The sequence below is a fragment of the Polypterus senegalus genome, chromosome 8 (assembly GCF_016835505.1).
Source record: "Polypterus senegalus isolate Bchr_013 chromosome 8, ASM1683550v1, whole genome shotgun sequence".
NCBI classification, from domain to species: Eukaryota; Metazoa; Chordata; class Cladistia; order Polypteriformes; family Polypteridae; genus Polypterus; species Polypterus senegalus.
In genome coordinates this window covers 167,856,349-167,881,200 of record NC_053161.1, presented here as the reverse complement: position 1 = coordinate 167,881,200, position 24,852 = coordinate 167,856,349, and the positions used below count along the sequence as shown (strand labels likewise).

Sequence of the window (24,852 nt, the reverse complement as noted above, 5' to 3'; positions counted from 1 at the left end):
GGTGAGAAAACGCCCACATCGCCGACTGCCCCGCGGTCCGCTACAACAACGCCCCCCTCACGAAGCCGTCTCGGGTGCGGTGATTATTTATTTAAATAGGCCTTTACTCAACGAGCTGTGGACCCATAACACCACACAGGGTAAACAGTCCTTTTCTTCAACCCGGGAGCACGTCGTTCCTTCCTGTCATGTGACCGTGACGTACTCCCGGTTATAGGGCACATAAGAGCCCACGAGCCCCCCTACAGCGACTCCCGGTGGCCCCCAAGGTATCCAGCAGGGCTGTGTACAAACACTACATAGTCCATGAGGCCCTGCTGGAACTCGGGGGCACGATCCTGCTGTCGGGAGAGCTCCTCCTGGCGGTCTGGGGGTGAGGGCCGGAGTACGAAGCCGGCAATCCTCCACAACGGGTAGCTGCCCCAAACCTTTTTTTTTGGCTCTTTTTTGAATCTTTTGTGACAATATATATAGTAAATCTGGAATCCTCAAAGAGCATGCACCTCCTGTTGGCTCCACACTCATTCACTCATTCTGGGAAATCCAGAAACAACTCAACTCCACAGAAGCCGAGTCTCGCATAGCCAAGCATAAATGGTAAGACACACATCTAGAGACCACCAGGAGTGATTTTGGCTTAAATGTGTAAGGGAAAAATTTTTGGTAGTGTGATGTCACAAACCCTCTTGTGTGGGGCCTGATATTACCCACCCAGAAAACAGTAGGTGGGACAGCAGAGACACAAAGGCCCATCCTGCAGTTGCACAGGAGCACCACCTCCAGCAATGGTTGTAGGCACTGAGCTGGGCCGTGTCCTGGTGCTACTTATAATACAAAAGAGATCCCTGAGAAAAGTATGAGACCAGGTGCCATCATATCCCTGGCACAGTGCCTCAGATCACTGAATAACACCAGCAACAGTGTAAGAAATGTGGGCATCAGCGTTAGAAAAGATGGAGATGAACGCTGAAGAATCTAGTGTAGCAGCAAAATAAACTGGAATGCTACCAAAACCTACAGCTTGGCACCATACATGGTTCGAGTAAAAGACCCCAAGGGCAGACTCGAATTGGGGCAACACAGACTGAGCTGGCTCAGCCTCGCAGTAACATCAAACATCAAGACCTGGGCAGGACAGATGGTGTGAGAAGTGTGACTTTGGAGAGGAGGAAGGTGAACAGCAGCACCTCAAATATGGGACAGTGAGGGACTGCAGCTTCACCACACCATCAGAGGTGAGCCCAGAGGTCACAGCACTGGACACCAACATCAAACTGGCTGTTCTGGTGAGAAAGGAGGACCAGAGGGCAGAGAGAGAGAGCAGCTAATACAGAGAGTGAGAGAAGGAAACAAAATGGGTGTAAAACTACATGACTAATCTGTGTGTTATATTTAATATACTTATCTATAGTTAATTGTGCAGTTATGTTGATGGAAAAGTGAATATTTATATATCTGTATAAGGGCAGCCTTGAAACTGAGACTGAGGTTGGCGCTCTGAGTTTTCTCTGTGTGGATTTTGCATGTTCGCCCTTTGTTAATGTTGGTTTCCTCCAAATGTCTAAAGATATACAGGACACCTGAATTGCTATTGTTAAAGTGGGTTGTGTGTGTGTGTGTGTGTTTGTGTGTGTGTGTTCATCCTGGGATAAACTGTGCGGGTGTTGTTCCTGCTTTGTGCTGGAGGACAGCTGGAATTGGCTCCAGTACAGTATCTATGTATTGTTACATTATACCAGCCCAGCATTTCTGTTAACCCGTTAAATTCTGTATGTGTATATTATTTATGTTATTACTCAAACTGTTTCTGCTTTGGCAAAATGTGCGGATACTTGACACGGGAGGGGGTGTGTGGTATTTGGGGTGGGAGTGAAGCCCCCTGCCCGGAGAGCAGCGCCGATTCGAGTCGCTCAGCTGTTTAAATCCGTCAGGCTGATTTGTGATCACCGGCGATCACGTGGAGGGAGAACATCGGCTGGGCCACACGGACATTGTGGTCAATCTAGTGGAAGACACGGACTGAGAAACACGGGACAGGTACGTACTTGCGGCACATACGAGAAAAAGAAGAGAGGACTGGCCAGTCAGTCTTCAGAGACTCCCATCGGAGTACACGCTCTGCTCTTCACATCCCCATTTATGATTTTTTTAATGTCCGCACACTTTGCGCTGCTTTGTATTCCGCGATTGTCCGCCTGTATATCTGCTGCTTGGCGCGGTTGCGGCTTTCTTAATAAAAAATGGAAGTTCGCTGCAGCTCGGGGTTTCTTTTCTTTCTCGTTAATCCATAGCCTTGGAGCTTTGCCGTTTTTATTCGCCGGCTGTGCGCGGCCCTCAGACTGGTCGCCTCCTCCCATTCCCCACCCCCTGTCTCTCTCTCTCTCTCTTGCCCAGCTGACGGTGGTGCGTGCACTTGCCTGCAGGCCGCGTCACGATAACTGAGGTTTTACTTGGAGCTCCGTCAGTTCACGTGAAATGTCCATTGGAATTTGGAGACAAACATCAGACGGCCGTTGATCTATTACTTGGTACGAAGGATGAGCTGTAGCCTTATAAAGAAAGCAAAGCGCAAACTAAAACATGACGTGTTTTGCGTCGCTCCAAATTCAATTCGAAGACAAATATGTCTTTTCTGGCTAACTGGGTTGTTCCTTTTTATTAAGTCAGGGTTACTGCTTGGTTTGGAAACTTCGCCTTTTGATTTCACGCATGCGCCTTGGCTGACGCCGTCATGCCCGTTGGTGATGTGCACGCGCAGTCGCTTGCTCTGCTTTCTTCTCTTTTTGCCGTTCGGTTTGCTCTCCCAACTTATCAGTGTCATCGCTTCGCTGTGGTCGGACAGCTGTACGTGCCTTTGAAACATGCCAGAGGAGTTTTTGAAAAGGGTGTATGATTTGTTCAATTCTGCCATCGTCCAGTTGTGTTTTTTTTTTTTTTTAATTTTTATTTATTAATTTTATTACAATCAATACATAGCAATCAAGTTTTTACAAAAAAAAGAATTATGTTAAGAACAGATCGATCCCCACCACTGAGAGAGAGAGCAAGCCAAACGGTGTAAAATTTAAGGCTTGTAAAAATACCTAAATTAATAAATTCTCTGTGCTTTATAAAATCATTTCAAAATATTACTGATTAGATCCTGCCATGTTTTGAAAAAAGTCTGTACAGATCCTCTAACTGAGTATTTGATTTTTTCCAATTTTAAATAATATAACACATCAGTTTCCCACTGACTTAAAGAGGAGAGTTTGGGTTCTTCCAGTTTATCAGAATAAGTCTGCGTGCCAAAAGTGTAGTGAATGCAATCACAATTTGTTTGTCCTTCTCCACTTTAAGCCCCTCTGGAAGAACCCCAAACACAGCTGTTAATGGGTTAGGAGGGATTGTGAGTCCAAGGCTGTCTGAGAGGTAATTAAAAATTTTTGTCCAGAATAATGTTAATTTGGAGCAGGCCCAGAACATGTGACCTAGTGAGGCTGGGACTTGGTTGCAACGTTCGCAGGTTGGATCATGCCCTGGAAACATTTTGGAGAGTTTTAGTCGAGACAGATGTGCTCGATATATAATTTTGAGTTGTATAATTGTATGCTTTGCGATATGGAGCTTGAGTGAATTCTCTGCATTGCTACTTTCCACTCCTTTTCTGATATATTAATTGAGAGGTCTTTTTCCCAGTGTCCTCTTGGATCTTTGAAAGGAAGGGATTGTAAAATGATTTTATATATTGTAGAGATGGAGTCTAATCCCTTGAAATTGAGCAATATTTTTCCAGCGTGGATGAGGGTGCAAGATGAGGAAAATCTGGAAGGTTCTGTTTAACAAAGTTCCTGATTTGAAGATAGTGAAAGAAATTTGTAGCTGGAATGTTAAATTTGGAATGTAATTGTTCATAGGATGCAAAGACGTTGTCTATATAAAGATCTCTAAGCAAGTTAATTCCAAATTTTTCCAGATATTAAAAACTGCATATGTTTGTGAAGGTTGAAAGAGGTGGTTCTCTTGCAGAGGTGCCACAGATAGAAGCTTCTCCGTCTTAAAATGCTTTCTACATTGGTTCCAGATTCTAAGTGAGTGGAGCACAATTGGGTTATTAGTGTATTGCCGATAGCGTGTGTTTATTGGAGCAGAGCAAGGAATACAAAGAAGTACTGCAGGATTTTACTTCTATTGCGGTCCATGCCTGTGTATGTTCTTCTATTTGTGTCCAGGTTCTTATCGCCTGTATATTTGCCCAGTAATAAAACTGGAAGTTAGGTAGAGCCATGCCACCTTCTGCCTTTTGTCTTTGTAGGGTCGCTCTTTTGATGCGTGGATGTTTTGAATTCCAAATAAATGAGGTTATTGTTGAATCTAATTGCTTAAAGAATGATTTATTAATGTATATTGGGATGTTTTGAAATAAAAAGGAGCTTAGGAAGAATATTCATCTTAACAGTGTTAATTCTTCCAGCTAGTGTGAGATGAAGGGTTGACCATCTATGCAAGTCTTGTTTAATTTTTTCCATGCAGACGACGAAAATTTTGTTGCTATAGAGCTTTTAATTGTGATGTTTACGAGGTATTTAAACTGTTCTGCAATGATAAAAGGAAGGGTGTCTAATCTAATATTATATGCTTGAGAATTCACGGAAAGAGTACACTTTTATTCAGATTAATTCTGAGACCAGAGAGCTTTTGAAATTCTGTGAGTGCTGCTAAGACTGCAGGCACAGAATTTTCTGGAGTCCGATATATACAGTACCATGTCATCTGCATATAATGAGATTTTCTGTTCCAGTCCTTCTCTGCTAATCCCCTTTATCTGATCAGTATTTCGACAATGTATTGCCAGTGGTTCAATGGCAATTGCAAACAGCAGTGGTGACAAAGGGCATCCTTGTCTTGTGCCACGTTCTAGTTTAAAGTAGTCTGAGCAAATGTTATTGATGCAAACTGAAGCTTCTGGGTTAGTATACAGTAATTTAATCCATGCACAAATGTTCGGGCCAAACCCAAACTTCTCCAAAATAGTAAAAAGGTATTTCCATTCAATCATGTCGAATGCTTTTTCTGCATCCAATGATAATAATATTTCTGGGGTGTTTGATTTAGTTGGTGAGTATATTACATTAAACAGGCATCGAAGATTTGAAGATAAGTGTCGGCCCCTAATAAATCCAGTTTGGTCTTGGATTACCGAGGGGAGCACTTTCTCCATCCTTCTAGCTATGATTTTAGAGAGTATTTTAACGTCGTTATTCAGAAGTGAAATTGGTCTGTATGATGCACATTGTAATAAGTCCTTATTTTGTTTTGGAAAGACAGTGATTAGTGCTTGGCGAAAGGTTTGTGGAAGAGATTGGTTATCTCTGGCTTCTGTAAATGTTGCTAAAAGCGTCAATTTGTGGTATCTGTAATGTATCCAGAAATGCATTAGATTGTATATTGTCTTCTTTAAACTAAGTAGTATATAGGGATTTATATTAGTCTCTAAAAGTGTACATTATATTTTTGTGTTCGATGATTTTATCTCCGTTCGTGTTAGTGATTACCGAGATTGCGTTGCGTACATCTTGCTTGTGAATTTGTTGAGCTAAAAGCGTATTAGCTTTCTCTCCATGTTCATAATAATGATGTCTGGATTTGTAAATTAGATGTTCAGTTTCTTTAGTTGTCAAGAGGTTTAATTCTGAATGTAGAGCCTGCCTCTTATGTAGAGTCTCGCTTGGTAGTCTGGCATGTTCTTCATCTATTTTAGTAATTTCGCTTTTTATCTCTGCTACTTTCTTCACTTCGGATTTATTTCTGTGGGAAAGATATGAGATAATCTGTCCTCTTAAGAAGGCCTTAAGAGTTTCCCAGAGTATTCCTGCAGAGATCTCAGGGGATGTATTTGTCTCTAGAAAGAATTCGATTTGTTTGGATATAAATTCAGTACAATTCTCGTCAGCTAATAGAAGGGGGTTGAGGCGCCATCTGCGGGGTGAGTGTATGGGGCTTAGTAATTTCAGCTCCAAAATCATCGGAGCATGGTCTGAAATAACAATAGCATCGTATTTACAAGATTTAATCTTAGGCAAGAAGTTATTATCTATAAAGAAGTAATCAATCCTTGAGTAGCAATGATGTACTGGTGAGTAGAAAGAATATGTTCTTGAATTTGGGTTTAAAAACCTCCAGGGATCTGATAAGTTGTGATCAGTTATAAACTTTGTAATTATCTTTGCGGTGTTAGTTGCGTTCCCCTGTGGAGGACGTCTTATCTAAAAGTGGATTTAAAACACAATTAAAGTCCCCAGCCATTATAAGTTTATGAGTGTTCAGTTTGGGAATGGATGCAAATAAATTTTGTATAAATTCCTTATCATCAACATTAGGTGCATAAACATTTATCAAAATCATTTTACAGTTAGATAAGTCTCCCATGACCATCACATATCTCCCTTCAGGATCCAATACTACATCTGATGCTACAAATGGTACTGTTCTATGTATGAGAATTCCCACACCTCTAGTTTTCTTTGTAAAACTAGAATGGAACATTTGGCCAGTCCAGTCTTTTGCAGCGGAACTGATCCTTACTTAGTAAGTGGGTTTCCTGTAAAAATACTATTTTAGCATTTAGACCTGTTAGGTGAGAAAGTACTTTCTTTCTTTTTAATTCGTGATTCAGGCCTTTAACATTCCAGCTTACGAAGTTAACTGTCCCATCATGGAGACACTGATTCTGAGTTTTTGGTGTCATATTATAGTCTTAACTGGAAGTGAAATAGTTTAGGTCTTAATTTCCTATTCCCCCAAGAGTTGTTGCCATGCAGCTTATTATTACATTGATAGTTATAATTATAAAGATTGAGATGATAGATTAGGTATAGATCAAGCCTGCTCTCTTTCTCTTCCCCCTTAACCCCCCACCCTCCCTTTTTGCCTCCCCAGGTGAGGTTAAAACCCACTTAATGCAGTCCCAGTCCTCTGACATACCCAGAGACAGAGCACATCCAAAGCACATCAAGCCCCCATGCAGTGGCGCTTTAAGGTTAAAAGATAGAGATATCTGTTACCAATATAGTCTTTAAAAGAGGAAAAAAAAAAAAAGAATTTTGCACTTAATATATATATATATATATATATATATCTATATATATATATATATATATATATATATATATATATATATATATATATATATATATATATATATATATATATATATATATATATATATATATATATCTCTATATATATATCTCTATATATATATATATATATGTCTATATATATATATATATATATATATCTATATCTATATATATATATATATATATCTATATCTATCTATATATATATATATATATCTATATCTATATCTATATATATCTATCTATATATATATATATATATATATATATCTTCAGCAATTTTAGTGCATTAAGATGATATCCCCAGATAATAAACCCAGGTGATGGTGTTAAAGATGTGTCCAAAACAAGCATAACAAGTCTTAATGCAGTAATAGCAATAACAGCAAACCAAGGGTATGATATTGAACAGTCTCATTTAGGGTACACATGAAATAATTAGAAAAGAAAAAGAGGAGGAAAACGTAATTAAGCACAGTAAAACATAAACATTTAGCACCCTAGTAATACTAAGTAATAATAAGTAATAAGTAAGTAATAATAAGAATATGAGAATATATGCTGATAAAAAACCCGTATTTTAAAACAAATAGATCAGACAGTAGATTATTAATCCTAGCTTTATCATTTACCGCCATGACTCACAATTATGTATCAGAATAGTCCCGGGATCAGCTTTCTTAATTCATTTACTGCTTCCTCCTTGCTAGCGAAAACATAGAAATGACCCTGCCATTCCACTTTCAGTTTTGCGGATACAGGAGGCCGTATTTGACATTGGCTTGCCGTAGCCGCTGTTTAATATTATAGAAGGCTGCGCGTTTAATAGCTGTTGCTGGAGAGAAGTCAGGGAAGACACGAATGTGGCAATCTTAATATATAATATCTTCCTTTTTTCTGAGGAGTGCCATCACCTCTAACTTAAATGATAATCGTTCAAAACGAACTATAAAAGATCTTGGTCGGGGTCTGACGGTGTTTGATCCGCGGCTGTAAGCCGCTGCTATCTCAGATTCTGCTTTAAAGTCGCACCCGATTATTTTAGAAAAAAGTTCAGTTGCGAATTTCACAGGGTTTGAACTTTCTCGATTCTCCGGCAGGCCTTCAATTCTGACATTATACCTTCTATTCCCATCTTCTAAAGCAGCCAGTCTGTCTCCAAGTTTTTCTCCGAGTTTTTTACATTCCGAACTGACATTTACTGCTCTTTCCTCGGCACTGGCAGCTAGATGTTCGGCCATTTCGATCCGATTCGTGAATGTCTCATTAAGATGCTCCAATTGATCAGCAAGCGTGCTCAGTTTAACCGAGTTTTTCTCAATGCGCTCTTCAATTTTACCCAGCACCTGTCGAAGTTCAAGTTGTACCTCTTGACGCAGCCTTTCATTTTCCTGTTGGAATTCCTGTCGCAGCCTTTCATTTGCCTGTTGGAATTCCTGTCGCAGCCATTCATTGGCCTGTTTCATCTCCTGTTTCAGTCTCTCATGTGCCTTTGCCGTTGCTTTCTCATTAGCCTTCTCGCTTTTCTTTATATCTTGCGTGAGCTCAGCTAGCAACACTTTCAGTTCAGATAGCTCAATTGTGCCTTCTTGTACCGTAGATGAAGCAGCAGACTCTGCTGAAGCCGGTGTCCCCGCTGCTCCAGTCCCGCGTAATTGCGTAACTGAAGCCTTTTCCAGTTTCAGGTAATCCTCTCCAATCGGCGAGCTATCCACATCTGCACTCACGATCGCACCTTCGCTCCCCTTTTCGCTCTCAGCCGGCGACGATGTAGCGGACCGTGGTCCCGAGGAGTCTGTACTTTCGCCCATCTGATCCAGGTCCGTCTCTGAGATGCCGTATCTCGAGCTAGGGCTTGCTGATCGTAGCTTGGATGTAGCTTTAGTCTTCGATTCTTTCGGACCCCCTTCTTGTTGGCCATGTTTATATGTGTTTACATATACTGTAGCGGTCCCTCTCGGGTTGAATAAATACAGGATATCTCAGAATAATAAGCAAATAATATGAAAAATAGCACCACTGCTAGCGGAGCTCCACTTCAGACGTCCATCTCTCGCATCGGACGAAACCAAGTCCATCGTCCAGTTGTTTGACTCAGTTAGTTAGCGATTTGATGACAAGGACGTGTCGCCTGCTTGGATGTCCGGCAGGAGTGTGCCAAACCTTGACTGAGGGTGTCATCGACTTGAGGGGTCTATTGATATTGGAGGGCATTTTATGAATTCAAGCAGTGGAACCCAGGACTGTCTTAACAGCACTATAGGCCCCAGGGCAAAGCAGTGCACTAACATACATAGATTAGCATGGGGGCGTTAAGCTCATGGGGCCCCCAGGCAACTACCCAGAATGCCCATGCATTAAACATGACTGCACAAGAAATTCCTCAAATGGAACATGCATTTTTAGAAAGTTTCTCTTTGTGCTGAGACAGCACAGATGCGTGGAGTAAGTGAGCGAGTAGTGTGGGGGACAGGAGGACCTGTAATAAGAGATCCCTAGATATGCAAGGACTCGAACAAATAAACCACTAAACCCTGGTGGACTCCTCCAGTGTCTATCTAGATGCGGCCCTTTGCTCTTTGAGACTTACATTATTAGCTTTGCTGTTGTTGGTCCAACTTAAAATGCAGACCATGGTGCATATTGAAGAGAGGGGTCAAAATGGCAGACCCTGATATGGGGACTACAACTCCCATCAGGCTGCTGGGCAAACATCTTTATCAGCACACACAAAGTTTTGTACAGACCCAAGCGAAATGTCTAAGTCCACTTTCCCTTCTAGAATTGAGACTGAGTGTCTCCACGCCATCGCTTTCCAGTGACTTATTCTGTGGATGTCCTGCTATTTATCAGTGTTTACCCAATGTCGGGGGAGGTGCATGCCATGTTCCTTTGGCGTATTCAGTTAAGTAGTTTGAAAGTTAGAACCGAGGAGGATTTGTCAAGCAGCTTGAGTGTCCACCTGGCTTCAAATTCAGTCAGTATTGAAAATGAGGGGGTTAAACAAACCATTGTGTTATCTTTGTGCTCCAAAAGAGGGGGAATTTCAGCAAACCGCCATCACCAACCTGCGCCCCCAGTTTCTGAAAACACGTGGCTGTCAGGATTTCCTCACCAGCCTTATTATGTTACAAGTAGCACTTTTTTTGTAGTCTAATTTTGATGGCTTAAATTCACTATTTTATTATGTATACGTTAAATCTAGGTCAAGTGTCAGAAAAAGGTCACTTAATTTCTTAACGTGGGGATCAGAGTGTAGCGGAGAGCTGCAAATGCTTATTACCGTTATGGTCTTATTTTGCTAAGATATGGCCTGCCTGCTGCTGATATTGTCACCATGGCAGATTAAGTAGAGACGTACCATTATATCAATGTAATCGACCTAGGACTTGACGCTACACATACACATTTAGTTTTAATCTGGTTATCTATCACTTGTGTGGGCACTGCAGTGGGACACAACGTGTGTTCCTGTCATACAACGCCATGAGCTCAGGTGTGATTGTCACCCTGCCCGGGTTCCGTATGGAGTTTGCATGCTCTCCCTATGTGTATATGGACTGAGTGTGTGTGACTGGAGATGATGACCTGTTATACAGCTGGATATTTAAATTGTGTCATTAAGGACTCTCCATTGACAAAATCTGTTGATTCCTGTATGTGGTGTTATTAAATGACATCCACTCAGTTTAGGGTCACAGGGACGTACCCCTGGAAATGATGTGCCGGGCCTTTATAGGCCTCAATCTCAACACATAAGAAAGTAGAAAAGAGACTGAGTGAGTGGAATCGCATAAATATTCATTGAAGCATTTTTGAAGTCAGATAACCATTTGCTTAAGTTTACTACACGTTAAAGTGACAACCGCGCATCCCAGTTCTTGAATTCTTACAGCTTTTTATTACACAAAGCTTTGGACTGCCATTTCATCCTGGCACTGTTGAGTTCTGTCACAAACAGTCCCATTGTATGTTTCAAGAACTCATTATCTATATATATAATTCACTAAGGCAAGACACCCATGGAAAGCACGCCGGAAGGGGCGTGGATTCACTAAGCCGCCGACAAGTAAGACACCTATGGCGCACACAGGGAGGAGCCACGCCCACCAACTCCAAGACCATTGGATACGATGACAGCTCGCAGAGCCACGCCCACCAACTCGGACGCGACGACACAGAAAAAATGGCGTCATTTATATCCGTCTGTCGTAGAGGCTACATGCACCTCTGAGCCACGTTGACTGTTCATAGAGGCATGTTTCTCGCGGAGGTGAATCGCCATATGCAGCGTGTAAAACAGTTTGAGAGGGGTTTCCCATGGGATCCTGTAATGGAAGGATTTTTCTTTGTAAAAAGCAAAGGTGAAATAAAGAGAGGAAGGGAATCAGGAGAGCAGATGGGCGTTGGTCGCTCCAGCTGCAAAGACTAATGTTTTGGGAAAAACAGCTGGGAATGTTCTAAAGATACAGCCAAGGCTATGTAAGGAGTTGTTTTTCACTTCGAGAGGCTTTTTTCACATGTAAGCATATTACTGTGTCTTCTAGTACTAGGCACTTGCCTTAATCAGGGCCAAGTAGAAGAAAAACAATACCGTGTCCCGTGGAAGGGTGTGTACTGAAACTGATCACTTCTGTATACATTGCTTGCACGTAAGCCGCTTTTGGGGCAAGGACACTCAATTAGTATATAAGGGAAGGTTCCGCCCTCAGTTTCTTTGGAAGCTCAACCGTGGGGAATGCGCGCACCGCCCGGTACCTTTTGAGTAGGCTAACGAGTTGATCCTCTGACGAGACTGACATGCGGGCTCCCTCAGTCTACTGGTCTAGGATGATGGCTCTGGGTCTTTTGATATTGCTGTAAGCATAAGTTTGTTTCTTTAAATATATTACTGTTAGCATATATTTGTTCCTATAATCTATCGCTACTGCATTATACTGCATTATATGTATTTAAATGTTATAATTGAATAAGTAAATTTTTTTGAAGTATCGGACCTTCTCTCTCTGATTCTTGCCTACTTATGTTTTAATCCCTTGATCCATTTTCCCAAATCAAAACAGATCCTCAAAACAATCCTTTACAACTGAGGTTAAAACAAAATGAAGTAAGAAGTCTTCTAAAACCGAGTTTTCGGTTACAACGCACGACCGCGTGCACCATAGCAAACTGTTTTACACGCTACATACAGCAATTCGCATTCACGACAAACATGCGTCTTCTTAGATGCTCCTGCAGGAACACGGAAAGTCTACGTGAGTCACAGGTGCATCTGGACTGTGCAAAGACGACAACGACTCAAGTGACGAGTTGGAGGTGGGCACGTGAGTGATGGCGGTCCGCCAGTTTTCAGTCACGGACGATTGTGTGTTGGTTCGTTCCGTGCATGGTTACAATGTTGCTTTTCTTGCTGATTTATTACGTTACCGATTTTTCAAATGTTAATTTTCTCCCTGTGCTTAAAAATCATTAAAAAACCGGCCTGATTATGCGGCGAATGGTACGCCGCGGGTTGGCTAGTATAAAAAAATCCAGTGACAAGACTTTTTTAGAGAGAGACAATTTCAAGTCCCGTGAGATGAGACTTTGTGCCAAGAGACTTAACCACGCCTGGGACCTGAAATAAAAGTCAAAGAGTAGATGAGAAAGTAGAACATTGTAAAGAATTCAAAAACGTTAGCGTGATACACATGCAGAGCAGGTTAGAGATGACGGAAGTACTAAAATTCGAAAGTCTCAAAAAAAATGTTAGTAAAGGTCGCATTAGCACAAACAAATGGAAATTATTACTCGGTAAAATAACAACAGCGAAAGGAGATCGAATATATGGATATAGCTGATATGACAGAAGTATGTAGATATTATTCGGATTTAAACTTTTAAGTCGGAGATTTGTAGATCGTCTAATTCGAGTTGCCATCAAGAAAGTCGTGTTTCTTCCCAATGAAGAGGCATATTTGGTGAAAGTGAAATCCAGAGACACGAAGAGGCTGGCACGTAGCACAGGTTGTTGGCGAGTAAAACGAGCAGGAGGTCGAAGCCCCCTAGTATTAATGATATACAGCTTGACAGCTATAAAGACATCTGGGATTTCAGACTTGCAGAGCACTGTTCATGTTCACATTGGTCAGTGAGTAAAAGAAAACTAGTAAAAATATAATAAAAAAAAAAAGCATTAATAGTGTTTACACGGCATTACTTAGTACTTTGAACCACTTATGTAGCAAATATGTGGAACTGTTTAGGTTACGTACTGTCAGGGTAGCAATTGGCCCTTGGCTTCAGGCAGACTGTGTAGTCCTTTCAAATTTAGCCATGAAGATCCAAAAACATAACCAGAAGAGCAGCTACTAAGGAGTAGCCCTTTCAGGAGAGGGTTGAGGTAGCCACCCTAAGCCAGTACTGAAATATTCTTGCTTTATATTTGTGCTATGGAAGTAACCCTTGAGGAAGGCAGGAATAGTTCAGTCAATCAGTCTTTATTCAGGCACCGGTGAGTTGATGGATTAATGCATTGTAAGGCAGAAGAGCAAAGTTCTACTTTTCAGTCGACTGTTTTATATTTTCTCCCTTCCACTTACTTATAAAAAAAAAAAAAAGCATAATATCGTTTACCTAAGCATTTCATTTAATATTGTGCAAATCAGCCAGCCATTTCTGTTTTGTGTACGTGTCAGAGGGGCCCTAAAGAAGGACAAGTCATCTTTCCTGTGTCTAACGCATGTATTCCAAATAAAGAAGTTGTCCTCGGTCAGCTTACTGCACCCTGTCTCATGACAGTCAAGTCAAGTTGGGGAGCATGCGATGGTACAGCACGTTGCCGCACCCACTACATGACAAAACAACGTGGCAACCCCCCAGGCAAACACGTGGTCCAGTCCCACCCTCCGGAAATGACCCTCTATCTACCGCAGTCAAGTGTTACGTGGGCCTGGTCCAGCCACTCGGGTCCCCAACAATGAGGATCCTACGAGCCGGATCACCATCAGTGGAATCGCGCCACATGGCCGTAATGTCGTAACTGACGCTCCCTCAAAATGCAGGTAATGTGCCTCATTCGGGACTCCATGAGGAACTGCTCATTCAACATAAAGTCAAACCAACGGTACCCAAGGACTCTCTGAAGAGACACGGTACCACAGGAGTCCAGTCTTCATCTCTGGTCGCTGGATATCGTCCATGTCTCGCAACCATGTAGCAAGACAGGAAGCACCACCTTTTGCATAGATATTGGGAGTGCCACACACCCCTTTCCAGCGACCTCATGACCCCTCATGCTCTCCCAATCCGTCTACTGACTTCATAAGAAGAGTCACCAGAGACATGAACATCACTACCAAGGTAAGTAAACCTCTCGATGAGGTGGACACACTGCTGATGGCCGTGCCTAAGAGTTCATTAAAGGCCTGGATCTGATTTTTCTTTATCCAGGACACTCGCAAGCTTAGACACTCAGACTCCTCGCTCAGTCTCTCGAGTGCCCTGATCAGACAGACAGACAGACATACGCCTGTATGAATGACCTGCCATTAGAGCAAAACGGCTTTGTCAGCTTTTAACCCTTACTAACACGCAGCAGTTAAATGTTCTGAGTGAATGTTGAATAGATAGATCGATACTTTAATTCCAAGGGGAAATTCACATAATCCAGCAGCAGTATACTGAGGAAAGTTCTGCTGGAGGTAAATGCCAATCAAGGCTAATAGAGTAGGCATTTCCAGTCTTAACTCGTCTACCAATATTACAAAAAATTATAATAAAAAAAACACACGGATTGATGTGCCCTTCATGGACACTTGTTCTCCTTATATGTGCATGGGTTTCCTCCTCCAGTACAAAGACATGCAGATTAGGTGGACTGGTGATTTTAAATTGTCCCCAGTGAGTGTATGTGTGTGACTGACACCCTGTTCAGGGATTGCTCCTGCCTTGCACCCTATGCCAGGGGTCGCCAAGTCCGGTCCTGGAGGACCACCGTGGCTGCAGGTTTTCATTCTAACCCTTTTTTTTTTAATGAGTGCCCTATTTGTGCTGCTAATTAACTTCTTGTGATAATTGAATTGCTTTTTTTAAGATTTGTTCCCCTGAATTTCTTCATTGCTTTCCTTAAATGGCACCCAAAGAGAAATGAAATGTGAAGTGAGTGAGCCAACGGAAGACCAGCTAAGTCAGGGCCTCAAACTCCAACCGATTTCACTCCAACCAGCTGCTTCATGAGGTGCCAATTCCTGTCGTTAATGAAATCCGTTCTTTAGTTTCGTGGCTTTGTTGCTGACATTGTGCATTAGCAGACATTTCTGAAATTGCTGATTTTCTAAGAGCTCAGTTAAAATGCTTTGGTGATCTGAGCAGATCGACGTTCCTGAGACATTCATCTTTCTTTATTTTCAGATGTTGTATGATGGAAACGCGCCACATGGCCGTAGTGCTGGTCATGTTTTTGGCTCATTTTGTATCTCATTATTGTTTGGCTGCTAATTAAGGAAAAACAAACAATTAAGGGGTCTGAGTCTTCAAGAACAAGTCAATTAAAATAAGTTCAAAGCAGCACAAACAGGGCACTCATTAAAAAAAAGGGTTAGATAGATAGATAGCTAGATAGATACTTTATTAATCCCAAGGGGAAATTCACATAATCCAGCAGCGGCACACTGATACAAAGAAACAATATTAAATTAAATAGTTGAATGAAAACCTGCAGCCATGGTGGTCCTCCAGGACCAGAGTTGGCCACCCCTGCCCTATGCTATCCGGAATAAGCACCCGACTCCCCCATTGAACCTGCTCAATATTAGGTGGGTTAGAAAATGGCACGACCTGGCCACATCTTGCATTTTAAAATGGAATTAAAGAGGCAGGAGTTGACACATGAAAACAAAAACCACTTTGAGGCTTCCACTTTGTAGAAGGAAAGGTTACGATTTAGGAAGAAGTGCCTTCTATATTTCTGAAGCTTGCTTGTGCCAACTCTATGCGAACCCTCAGTGCCAGGATGTGGTCGATGGTAGACTTCTTAGGCTGTTCCGGTCGCTGGTAGGTGAGCAAGTGATCACGGATCCTATTGAGCAGGGGTGTCAAACTCCAGTCCTGAAGGGCCGCAGTGGCGGCAGGTTTTCATTCTGACCATCTTCTTAATTAGTGACCAATTTTGGCTGCTAATTACTTCTCTTAATTAACTTGATCCAGGCCCCTTAGTTGTTTCTTTTTCCTTAATTAGCAGCCAAACAATAATGAGACACAAAACAAGCTGCCACATCACACAATATCTGAAAATAAAGAAAGGAGAAGGTCTCAGTAAGGTTGATCTCTCAACTCACCAAAACACTTTGACGATGTTGTTATGAGAAACAGAAAATCAACAGTTTTGGAAATGTCAGCTGTGGCAGAACAAGGGCAACAACAAGCCGTGGAATTAAATAACGAGTTTAATTAACAGCAAGCATCGGCTTCTAATTAAGAGACTGGTTGGAGTTTGAAGCCCAAGTTTAGCTGGTCATCTGTTGGCTCGTTTCACGTCTCATTTCTGTTTGGCTGCCATTTTAATGAGGAAACGAATCAATTCAGATGGCTGAATCCTTCTAACAGGGCTATTAAAATGTGAATTAGCAGTGAAAACAGGTCACTGATTAAGAAAAGGGTTAGAATTAAAACCTGTAGCTGCTGCGGCCCTCCTGGCCTGGAGTCCGACACCCGTGCTATTGAGGATGACCCTAACAAGGACCTTACCCGGCACAGAGAGCAGCATTATCCCCCTGTAGTTGCCACAATCCAGGTGACCACCCTTCCCTTTCCAGATAGGGACGACAAGTCCCGTTTTCCAGTCAGTTGGGATGATGCCCCTCTCCCAAATGGAAGCAAAGATTGCTTGCAATGCCAGGAGGACAGCCTTACCACCAGCCTGGAGAAGTTCACCCCGGATACCACAGATCCCTGTAATCTCCCCCCCACCCCAGTTGGTTAACTACCCGTGCAATCTCAATGAGACTGGGTGGTTCACATCTAATTGGAGGATCAGCCTCAAGAACTGTGGACCCAGAGATATCCACTGTCCTAGCTGGAGGATCAACTGCAGTGTCAGCCTTTGTCGAATTTTTGCAAAGCGTTCGACTCAGTTGATCGAGCTGCCCTCTGGGACATCCTGAGGGTTCGCGGGACCCCCTCGAGGTTGTTGGATATCCTGGCTGGCCTGTACACTGGTACTATGAGTGCTGTGCAGAGTGGAGGCAGTTCCCAGTTGATTCTGGGGTTCATCAGGGGTGTGTTCTTCCTCCTACTCTGTTCAGTGCTTGTATGGACTGGGTGTTGGGCAAGGTTGTGGGGTTCAGCGGCTGTGGGGCATCTGTTGGCGAAGAAAGATTCACGCATCTTGAGTTTGCTGTGATCTTTGTGGAGTCAATGGAGGCTCTGATCGGGGCACTAGAGAGACTGAGTGAGGAGTCTGAGTGTCTGGCCTTGAAAGTGTCCTGATAAAAATCAAGAGCCAGGCCTTTAATGACCTCTCGGGCACGGCCATCAGCAGTATGTCTGTCTGCGGAGAGAGTGTCGACCTTATTGAGAGGTTTATTTACCTTGGTAGTGATGTTCATGTCTTTGGTGACTCTTCCTATGAAGTCAGTAGACGGATTGGGAGAGCATGGGGGGTCATGAGGTCACTGGAATGGGGTGTGTGGCGCTCCCGATATCTATGCAAAAGGACAAAGGTCCAAGTCTTTAGAGTCCTGGTGCTTCCTGTCTTGCTATGTGGTTGCGAGACTTGGACGCTAAACAGTGACCTGAGACGAAGACTGGACTCCTTTGGTACTGTGTCTCTCCGGAAAATCCTTGGGTGCCATTGGTTTGACTTTATGTCGAATGAGTGGTTGCTCATAGAGTCCCGAATGAGGCACATTATCTGCATTGTGAGGGAACGTCAGTTACAGCACTACGGCCATGTGGCGCATTTCCCCCCCCGAGGGTGATCCGGCTCATAAGATCCTCATTGTTGGGGACCCAAGTGGCTGGACCAGGCCAAGGGGTCGCCCACCTAACACCTGGCTGAGGCAGATAGGGGGTCATTTCTGGAAAGTAGCACTGGACCGTGTGACTGCCTGGGGGGTTGCCAACCGGAATCCCGAGTTGTTTTGTTGTGTAGAGGGTGCGGCAACACGCTGTGCCAGTGCATGCTCCCCAACTTGACTTGACTTGTGCCAACAACAGTAAAATACACTCGCCTAAAGGATTATTAGGAACACCTGTTCAATTTCTCATTAATGCAATTATCTAATCAACCAATCACATGGCAGTTGCTTCAACTCATTTAGGGGTGTGGTCCTGGTCAAGACAATCTCCTGAACTCCAAACTGAATGTCAGAATGGCAATATGATAATGATAATATGATGTGAGAACCAGGAAGCTGTGGCCACTCTCTTTTCCGACTAGATAGCGGCAGATCACTCCTGGCAGAGACCTTGTCCGGGTAAGTGATCAGAATATTCACTTCGCGACTTTAAAGCTGGCATTTTCCTGTGCTGAACCGTAGCTTGGTAGCCCTGATGGCAGAGAATACTTCTGCGAGGTGCTGCAGTGCTTTATCGAATCTGGGGGCGTCAGGACGTCATCAAGATATACACTCCAGTGGCCAGGTGGTATACCGGCAAGGACCTGCTCTATCAGGTGCTCGAATGTGACGGGCGCATTACATAAACCAAATGGCCTGACATTAAAATGCCACAACCCCTGCAGTCTTCTCCTTAGAGCAGGGGTGCCCACAGTTTTTCGGCTTGCGAGCTACTTTTAAAATGACCAGGTCGAAATGATCTACCTACATTAAAAATGAGATATATATATATACACTCACCTAAAGGATTATTAGGGACACCTGTTCAATTTCTCATTAATGCAATTATCTAATCAACCAATCACATGGCAGTTGCTTCAATGCATTTAGGGGTGTGGTCCTGGTCAAGACAATCTCCTGAACTCCAAACTGAATGTCAGAATGGGAAAGAAAGGTGATTTAAGCAATTTTGAGCGTGGCATGGTTGTTGGTGCCAGACAGGCCGGTCTGAGTATTTCACAATCTGCTCAGTTACTGGGATTTTCATGCACAACCATTTCTAGGGTTTACAAAGAATGGTGTGAAAAGGGAAAAACATCCCGTATGCGGCAGTCCTGTGGGCGAAAATGTCTTGTTGATGCTAGAGGTCAGAGGAGAATGGGCCGACTGATTCAAGCTGATAGAAGAGCAACTTTGACTGAAATAACCGCTCGTTACAACCGAGGTATGCAGCAAAGCATTTGTGAAGCCACAACATGCACAACCTTGAGGCGGATGGGCTACAACAGCAGAAGACCCCACCGGGTACCACTCATCTCCACTACAAAAAGGAAAAAGAGGCTACAATTTGCACGAGCTCACCAAAATTGGACAGTTGAAGACTGGAAAAATGTTGCTTGGTCTGATGAGTCTCGATTTCTGTTGAGACATTCAAATGGTAGAGTCAGAATTTGGCGTAAACAGAATGAGAACATGGATCCATCATGCCTTGTTACCACTGTGCAGGCTGGTGGTGGTGGTGTACTGGTGTGGGGGATGTTTTCTTGGCACACTTTAGGCCCCTTAGTGCCAATTGGGCATCGTTTAAATGCCACGGGCTACCTGAGCATTGTTTCTGACCATGTCCATCCCTTCATGACCACCATGTACCCATCCTCTGATGGCTACTTCCAGCAGGATAATGCACCATGTCACAAAGCTCGAATCATTTCAAATTGGTTTCTTGAACATGACAATGAGTTCACTGTACTAAAATGGCCCCCACAGTCACCAGATCTCAACCCAATAGACCATCTTTGGGATGTGGTGGAACGGGAGCTTCGTGCCCTGGATGTGCATCCCACAAATCTCCATCAACTGCAAGATGCTATCTTATCAATATGGGCCAACATTTCTAAAGAATGCTTTCAGCACCTTGTTGAATCAATGCCACGTAGAATTAAGGCAGTTCTGAAGGCGAAAGGGGGTCAAACACCGTATTAGTATGGGGTTCCTAATAATCCTTTAGGTGAGTGTAGAAGTAATCAATTTGACCACAGATTCTTGGTACAACCCCAATTCCAATGAGGTGGGGACATTGTGTAAAACGTAAATAAAAACAAAATACAATGATTTGCAAATCCTTTTCAACCTATATTCAATTGAATACACTACGAAGACAAGATATCGAATGTTCAAACTGATAAGCTTTATTGTTGTTTTGCAAATCTTCACTCATTTTGAATTTGATGCCTGCAACACGTTCCAAAAAAGCTGGGACGGGGCAGCAAAAGACTGGAAAATTTGAGGAATGTTCAAAAAACACCTGTTTTGAACATTCCACTGGTGAACCGGTTAATTGGAAACAGGTGTTTGTCATGATTGGGTATAAAAGGAGCATCCCCAAAAGGCTCAGTCGGTCACAAGCAAGGATGGGGCGAGGTTCACCACTTTGAGAACAACTGCGTGGGCAAATAGTCCAGCAGTTTAAGAACAACGTTTCTCAACGTACAATTGCAAGGAATCTAGGGACTTCATCATCTACTGTCCATAATATCACTAAAAGATTCAGAGAATCTGGAGAAATCTCTGCATATAAACGGCAAGGCCGAATACCAACACTGGATGCCCGTGACCTTCGATCCCTCAGGCGGCACTGCATTAAAAACCAACATCATTCTGTAAAGGATATTACCACGTGGGCTCAGGAATACTTCAGAAGACCATTGTCAGTTAACACAGTTCATCGCTACATCTACAAGTGCAAGTTAAAACTCTACCATGAAAAGCAAAATCCATATATCAACACCACCCAGAAACGCTGCGCTCATCTGAGATGGACTGACGCAAAGTGGAAAAGTGTGCTGTGGTCTGATGAGTCCACATTTCAAATTGTTTTTGGAAATCATGGACGTCGTGTCTTCCGGGCAAAAGAGGAAAAGGACCATCTGGATTGTTATCAGCGCAAAGTTCAAAAGCCAGCATCTGTGATGATATGGGGGTGTGTGTTAGTGCCCATGGCACGGGTAACTTGCATATCTGTGAAGGCACCATGAATGCTGAAGGGTACATACAGGTTTTGGAGCAACATGTGCTGCCATCCAAGCGACATCTTTTTCAGGGACATCCCTGCTTATTTCAGCAGGACAATGCGAAGCCACATTCTGCATGTGTTACAACAGCGTGGCTTCGTACTAAAAGAGTGCGGGTACGAGACTGGCCTGCCTGCAGTCCAGACCTGTCTCTCATTGAAAATTATGTGGCGAATTATGAAGCTCAAAATATGACAACGGAGACTGAAGTTGTACATCAAGCAAGAATGGGAAAGAATTCCACCTACACAGCTTCACCAATTAGTGTCCTCCGTTGCCAAACGCTTATTGAGTGTTGTTAAAAGGAAAGGTGATATAACACCGTGGTAAACGTGGCCCCGTCCCAGCTTTTTTGGAACGTGTTACAGGCATCAAATTCAAAATGAGTGAAGATTTGCAAAACTACAATAAAGTTCATCAGTTTGAATATTCGATATCTTGTCTTTGTAGTGGATTCAATTGAATATAGCTTGAAAAGGATTTGCAAATCATTGTATTCTGTTATTAATTACGTTTTACACAACGTCTCAACTTCATTGGAATTGGGGTTGTACTATTTTCTTAAAGTGATGATGTGTTTTCTCTTTGCTTGTCTGTTTACAGCGACGGGAGTTTTCAATTTTCCGCAGGTGCCCCACTGATTTATCTGCATGTCCATTGCCTTGCTGTAGGTTCAGGTTGGATATCCTCTTTGTATAAAGCAAAAGAAACCATTGCATTGTCGGGTCTGCCGTAAGCGTGCTGTTGTCCAGCATTGTGCTTCCCCTACCCCCTGTCTACTCTGCGGTGTCTTGCATGTTCTCCGCGTGGAGACTGGAGCAGGCTGTGTCCAAATTAGTGTGAGAAAATGCTTTCTAGTGTCATTCCTGGCGATTTTATGTATGGTTTTTTATCAAAACGGAGGTCGTGAAACGCTGAACTCGAAAGTGTCATGATTGATGTATTGCAGCCTTTTTCTTTAAGAGGAGCCATATTGTGTACTGCTCTCGGGGTCACGTCCTGCATTTCTAGGGATGTGGTTTCCGGGGCTATGACCTTGTCTTAGTCAGCAACTGGCATAAAAGCTCAGGCTTCGCATCAAACCTTATCCGATCTTTGGATTAACTCCTTCATTTCATTTTGAGTTAGTGTGTGTTGCCTCTTCTCGTATCGCCTGCTTTTTGACTTTGATTGTTTGCTTGTCATCTGGTTTCGGTCGCTATCATTTATTTTTGTTTTCTGTTGTTGTTTTGTGAGGTCATTTATGTTAGGTAGGATGCCTAGAGGGGGCTGGGTGGTCTCGTGGCCTGGGACCCCTGCAGATTTTATTTCTTTTCTCCAGCCATCTGGAGTTTTTTTTTTTTCTTCTGTCCTCCCTGGCCTTCGGACTTTATTTTTATTCTAGGTTAATTAAAATTAGGAAACACTGATTATTTATTTTGTCTCTTTTCTCTTCTTGAGCTACATTGTTTGTATGAAAATGTGCTATAGAAATAAATGTTGTTGTTTTGTCTTTGTTTGCTTCTCCTGGTTACCTCGCAAAATTTTCCTGCCGAGAAGTGGCAGAGTGGTGGCTCTGAGGCTAGGGATCTGCCCTGGCAATCGGAAGGTTGCCGGTTTGAATCCCGTAAACGCCAAAAGTGACTCTGCTCCGTTGGGCCCTTGAGCAAGGCCATTAACCTGCAATTGCTCCGTCCCGGGTATGACGTTAATCTGCACCCAGCCCTGCATGTGAGTTGGTTTGTCTTGTAGATCCAATCCAGGATCCGTCCTCCTTTTGACAGTTTTTCTCTCTCATTTTCTCTGTCAGGTTCCTTCCCCTTCTGAAAGTCTCTCTCCGAGTTCCTCAAGATCCCATACATCAGAATTTTTCTGCCAAAAGCACCAGTTCTTAAGATCTCTGTAATGAGCTGTGAAGAACAATTAAATGAATAAACTATAATTAATTTTTTTGGTTGGACTTTCTTATAGAGATAAGAAAGGAAGCCACTGTTTCACATTGTCCAATATGGAGAAGGCATTTCAGATTGTCCTTGGACCTCAACTTGTGAGATACAAAAGTGAAGAGGGCATCTCGGAAGACGTATGCAATGTAAAGGAGGAGACAGATCCCACACTGCACTGGGGCCTCCTTATGATGAATGGCATAGACGTTGATGAAGAGCACTGTAAATGGAGGTCTGGACATCTTGAACAGGAAAGTGTCTGCATGAACAAGGAGAAGGAGGACAACGACTGCTATAGTGGACCTCTAGACTTTACAGTAGACTCTGAACTCATGTCTGACATACAGAAAAACAAAATTGTCAGCGTTATAAAGGAAGAAGATCTGAAGCATGAGTCTGAGTGGCAGAGTTTTAATCCAGAAGAAGAGGCTCCTGCCTCCATACTGCATCCTTCTGTCCATGTGAAGCAGGAATATGACATGAAATGGATTGCCAAAGCATCGGCAGAAGGTAAGTGCTCAGATATGAGAATTGGCCTGAGGCTGTGGGCTGATGGGATTGACCCGACAGGCATGGCCTTTCCTTTCTCACTGAACTCAGAATCATAGTCTTGATTTGGATTGTGTGTTGTGGTGATAAGTTAAACTGTTCATTTGTGTGCTGAACAAGTCATGTATGGCAGCAGAATGCATCACATGTACTCTGTTTAAACACCAGAATGGCTGAAATTGATCAGCATTAAGCACTGTAAAAATGTCGGCATGAGTGGGGTCAGGTGGGCGGCATGCAGGTGTTGATAGGCCAAGACGGCGATCAAAGCGGTGGGGTAAGGAGTTAATGTCACCTAATGATTTCAGCCAATAATGAAGTCATGTAGTGTGCCACCATTTAAATGAGGGCTCATCAAGATCTGGGTCTGACCAGGGGCAAAATTCTCATAGAGCAAATATTCTTTTAACTGGCCCACACCATAGCAAACAAAACATAGACATTTCCCTACACATACAGGTATGAGAAACTGACACACAAATTTGTTTGACAGCCAATTCGCAGAGCACAATACTCAAAATTATTATTATTATTATTATTACAGGGAGTGCAGAATTATTAGGCAAGTTGTATTTTTGAGGATTAATTCTAATATGGAACAAACACAGTGCTATCAGTCAATCCAAAATGTTAATAAACCTGAAACCTGAATGTTTCACAACGGAAATGTGAGTGTGAACATCATCAGGGGAATACATATGTGCGCACAATTATTAGGCAACTATTAGTGTGCAGATTTATTATGCAACTAAAGGAAAAATGAAAATGTTCCCATCTCACTTGTTTATTTTCATCTGTTATAGTGAGAATAATAAACAAACACCTCAAAATTTACAAATAAACATCTCTGACATTTAAAAAAAATCAATCAATCAATGACCAATATAGCCACCCTTCTTTCCAATAACAGTCAGAAGCCTTTCCATTCATGGAGTCTGTCAGTTTCTTGATCTGTTGACGATCAGCTTTTTGTGGAGCAGTGACTACAGCCTCCCAGACACTCTTCAGAGAGGTGGATTGTTTTTCTCCCCCGTAAATCTAGCGTTTAAGAAGTGCCCACAAGTTCTCGATAGGGTTTAGGTCAGATGAGGAAGGGGGGCCATGTCATTATTCCTTCATCTTTAAGGCCTTTACTGGCTGGCCACGCAGT

The 24,852-nt window shown here is 42.8% G+C and overlaps 1 protein-coding gene across 2 annotated transcripts in view; it reads left to right on the top strand.

The window, feature by feature from the left end:
- The first annotated feature begins 1,330 nt into the window (after positions 1–1,330).
- LOC120534443 (zinc finger protein OZF-like) overlaps positions 1,331–24,852 on the top strand; it is a 35,470-nt gene continuing 11,948 nt past the window's right edge. Inside the window, exons 1-2 of one of the 2 annotated variants that reach the window (XM_039762017.1) lie at positions 1,331–2,037; positions 23,018–23,663. In XM_039762017.1, coding sequence (XP_039617951.1) covers positions 23,216–23,663 — 448 coding nt within the window. In that variant the 5' untranslated portion in view covers positions 1,331–2,037; positions 23,018–23,215. Of the gene's footprint in view, positions 2,529–23,017; positions 23,664–24,852 lie in introns of both variants that reach the window. The other variant, XM_039762016.1, reaches the window with a different exon arrangement.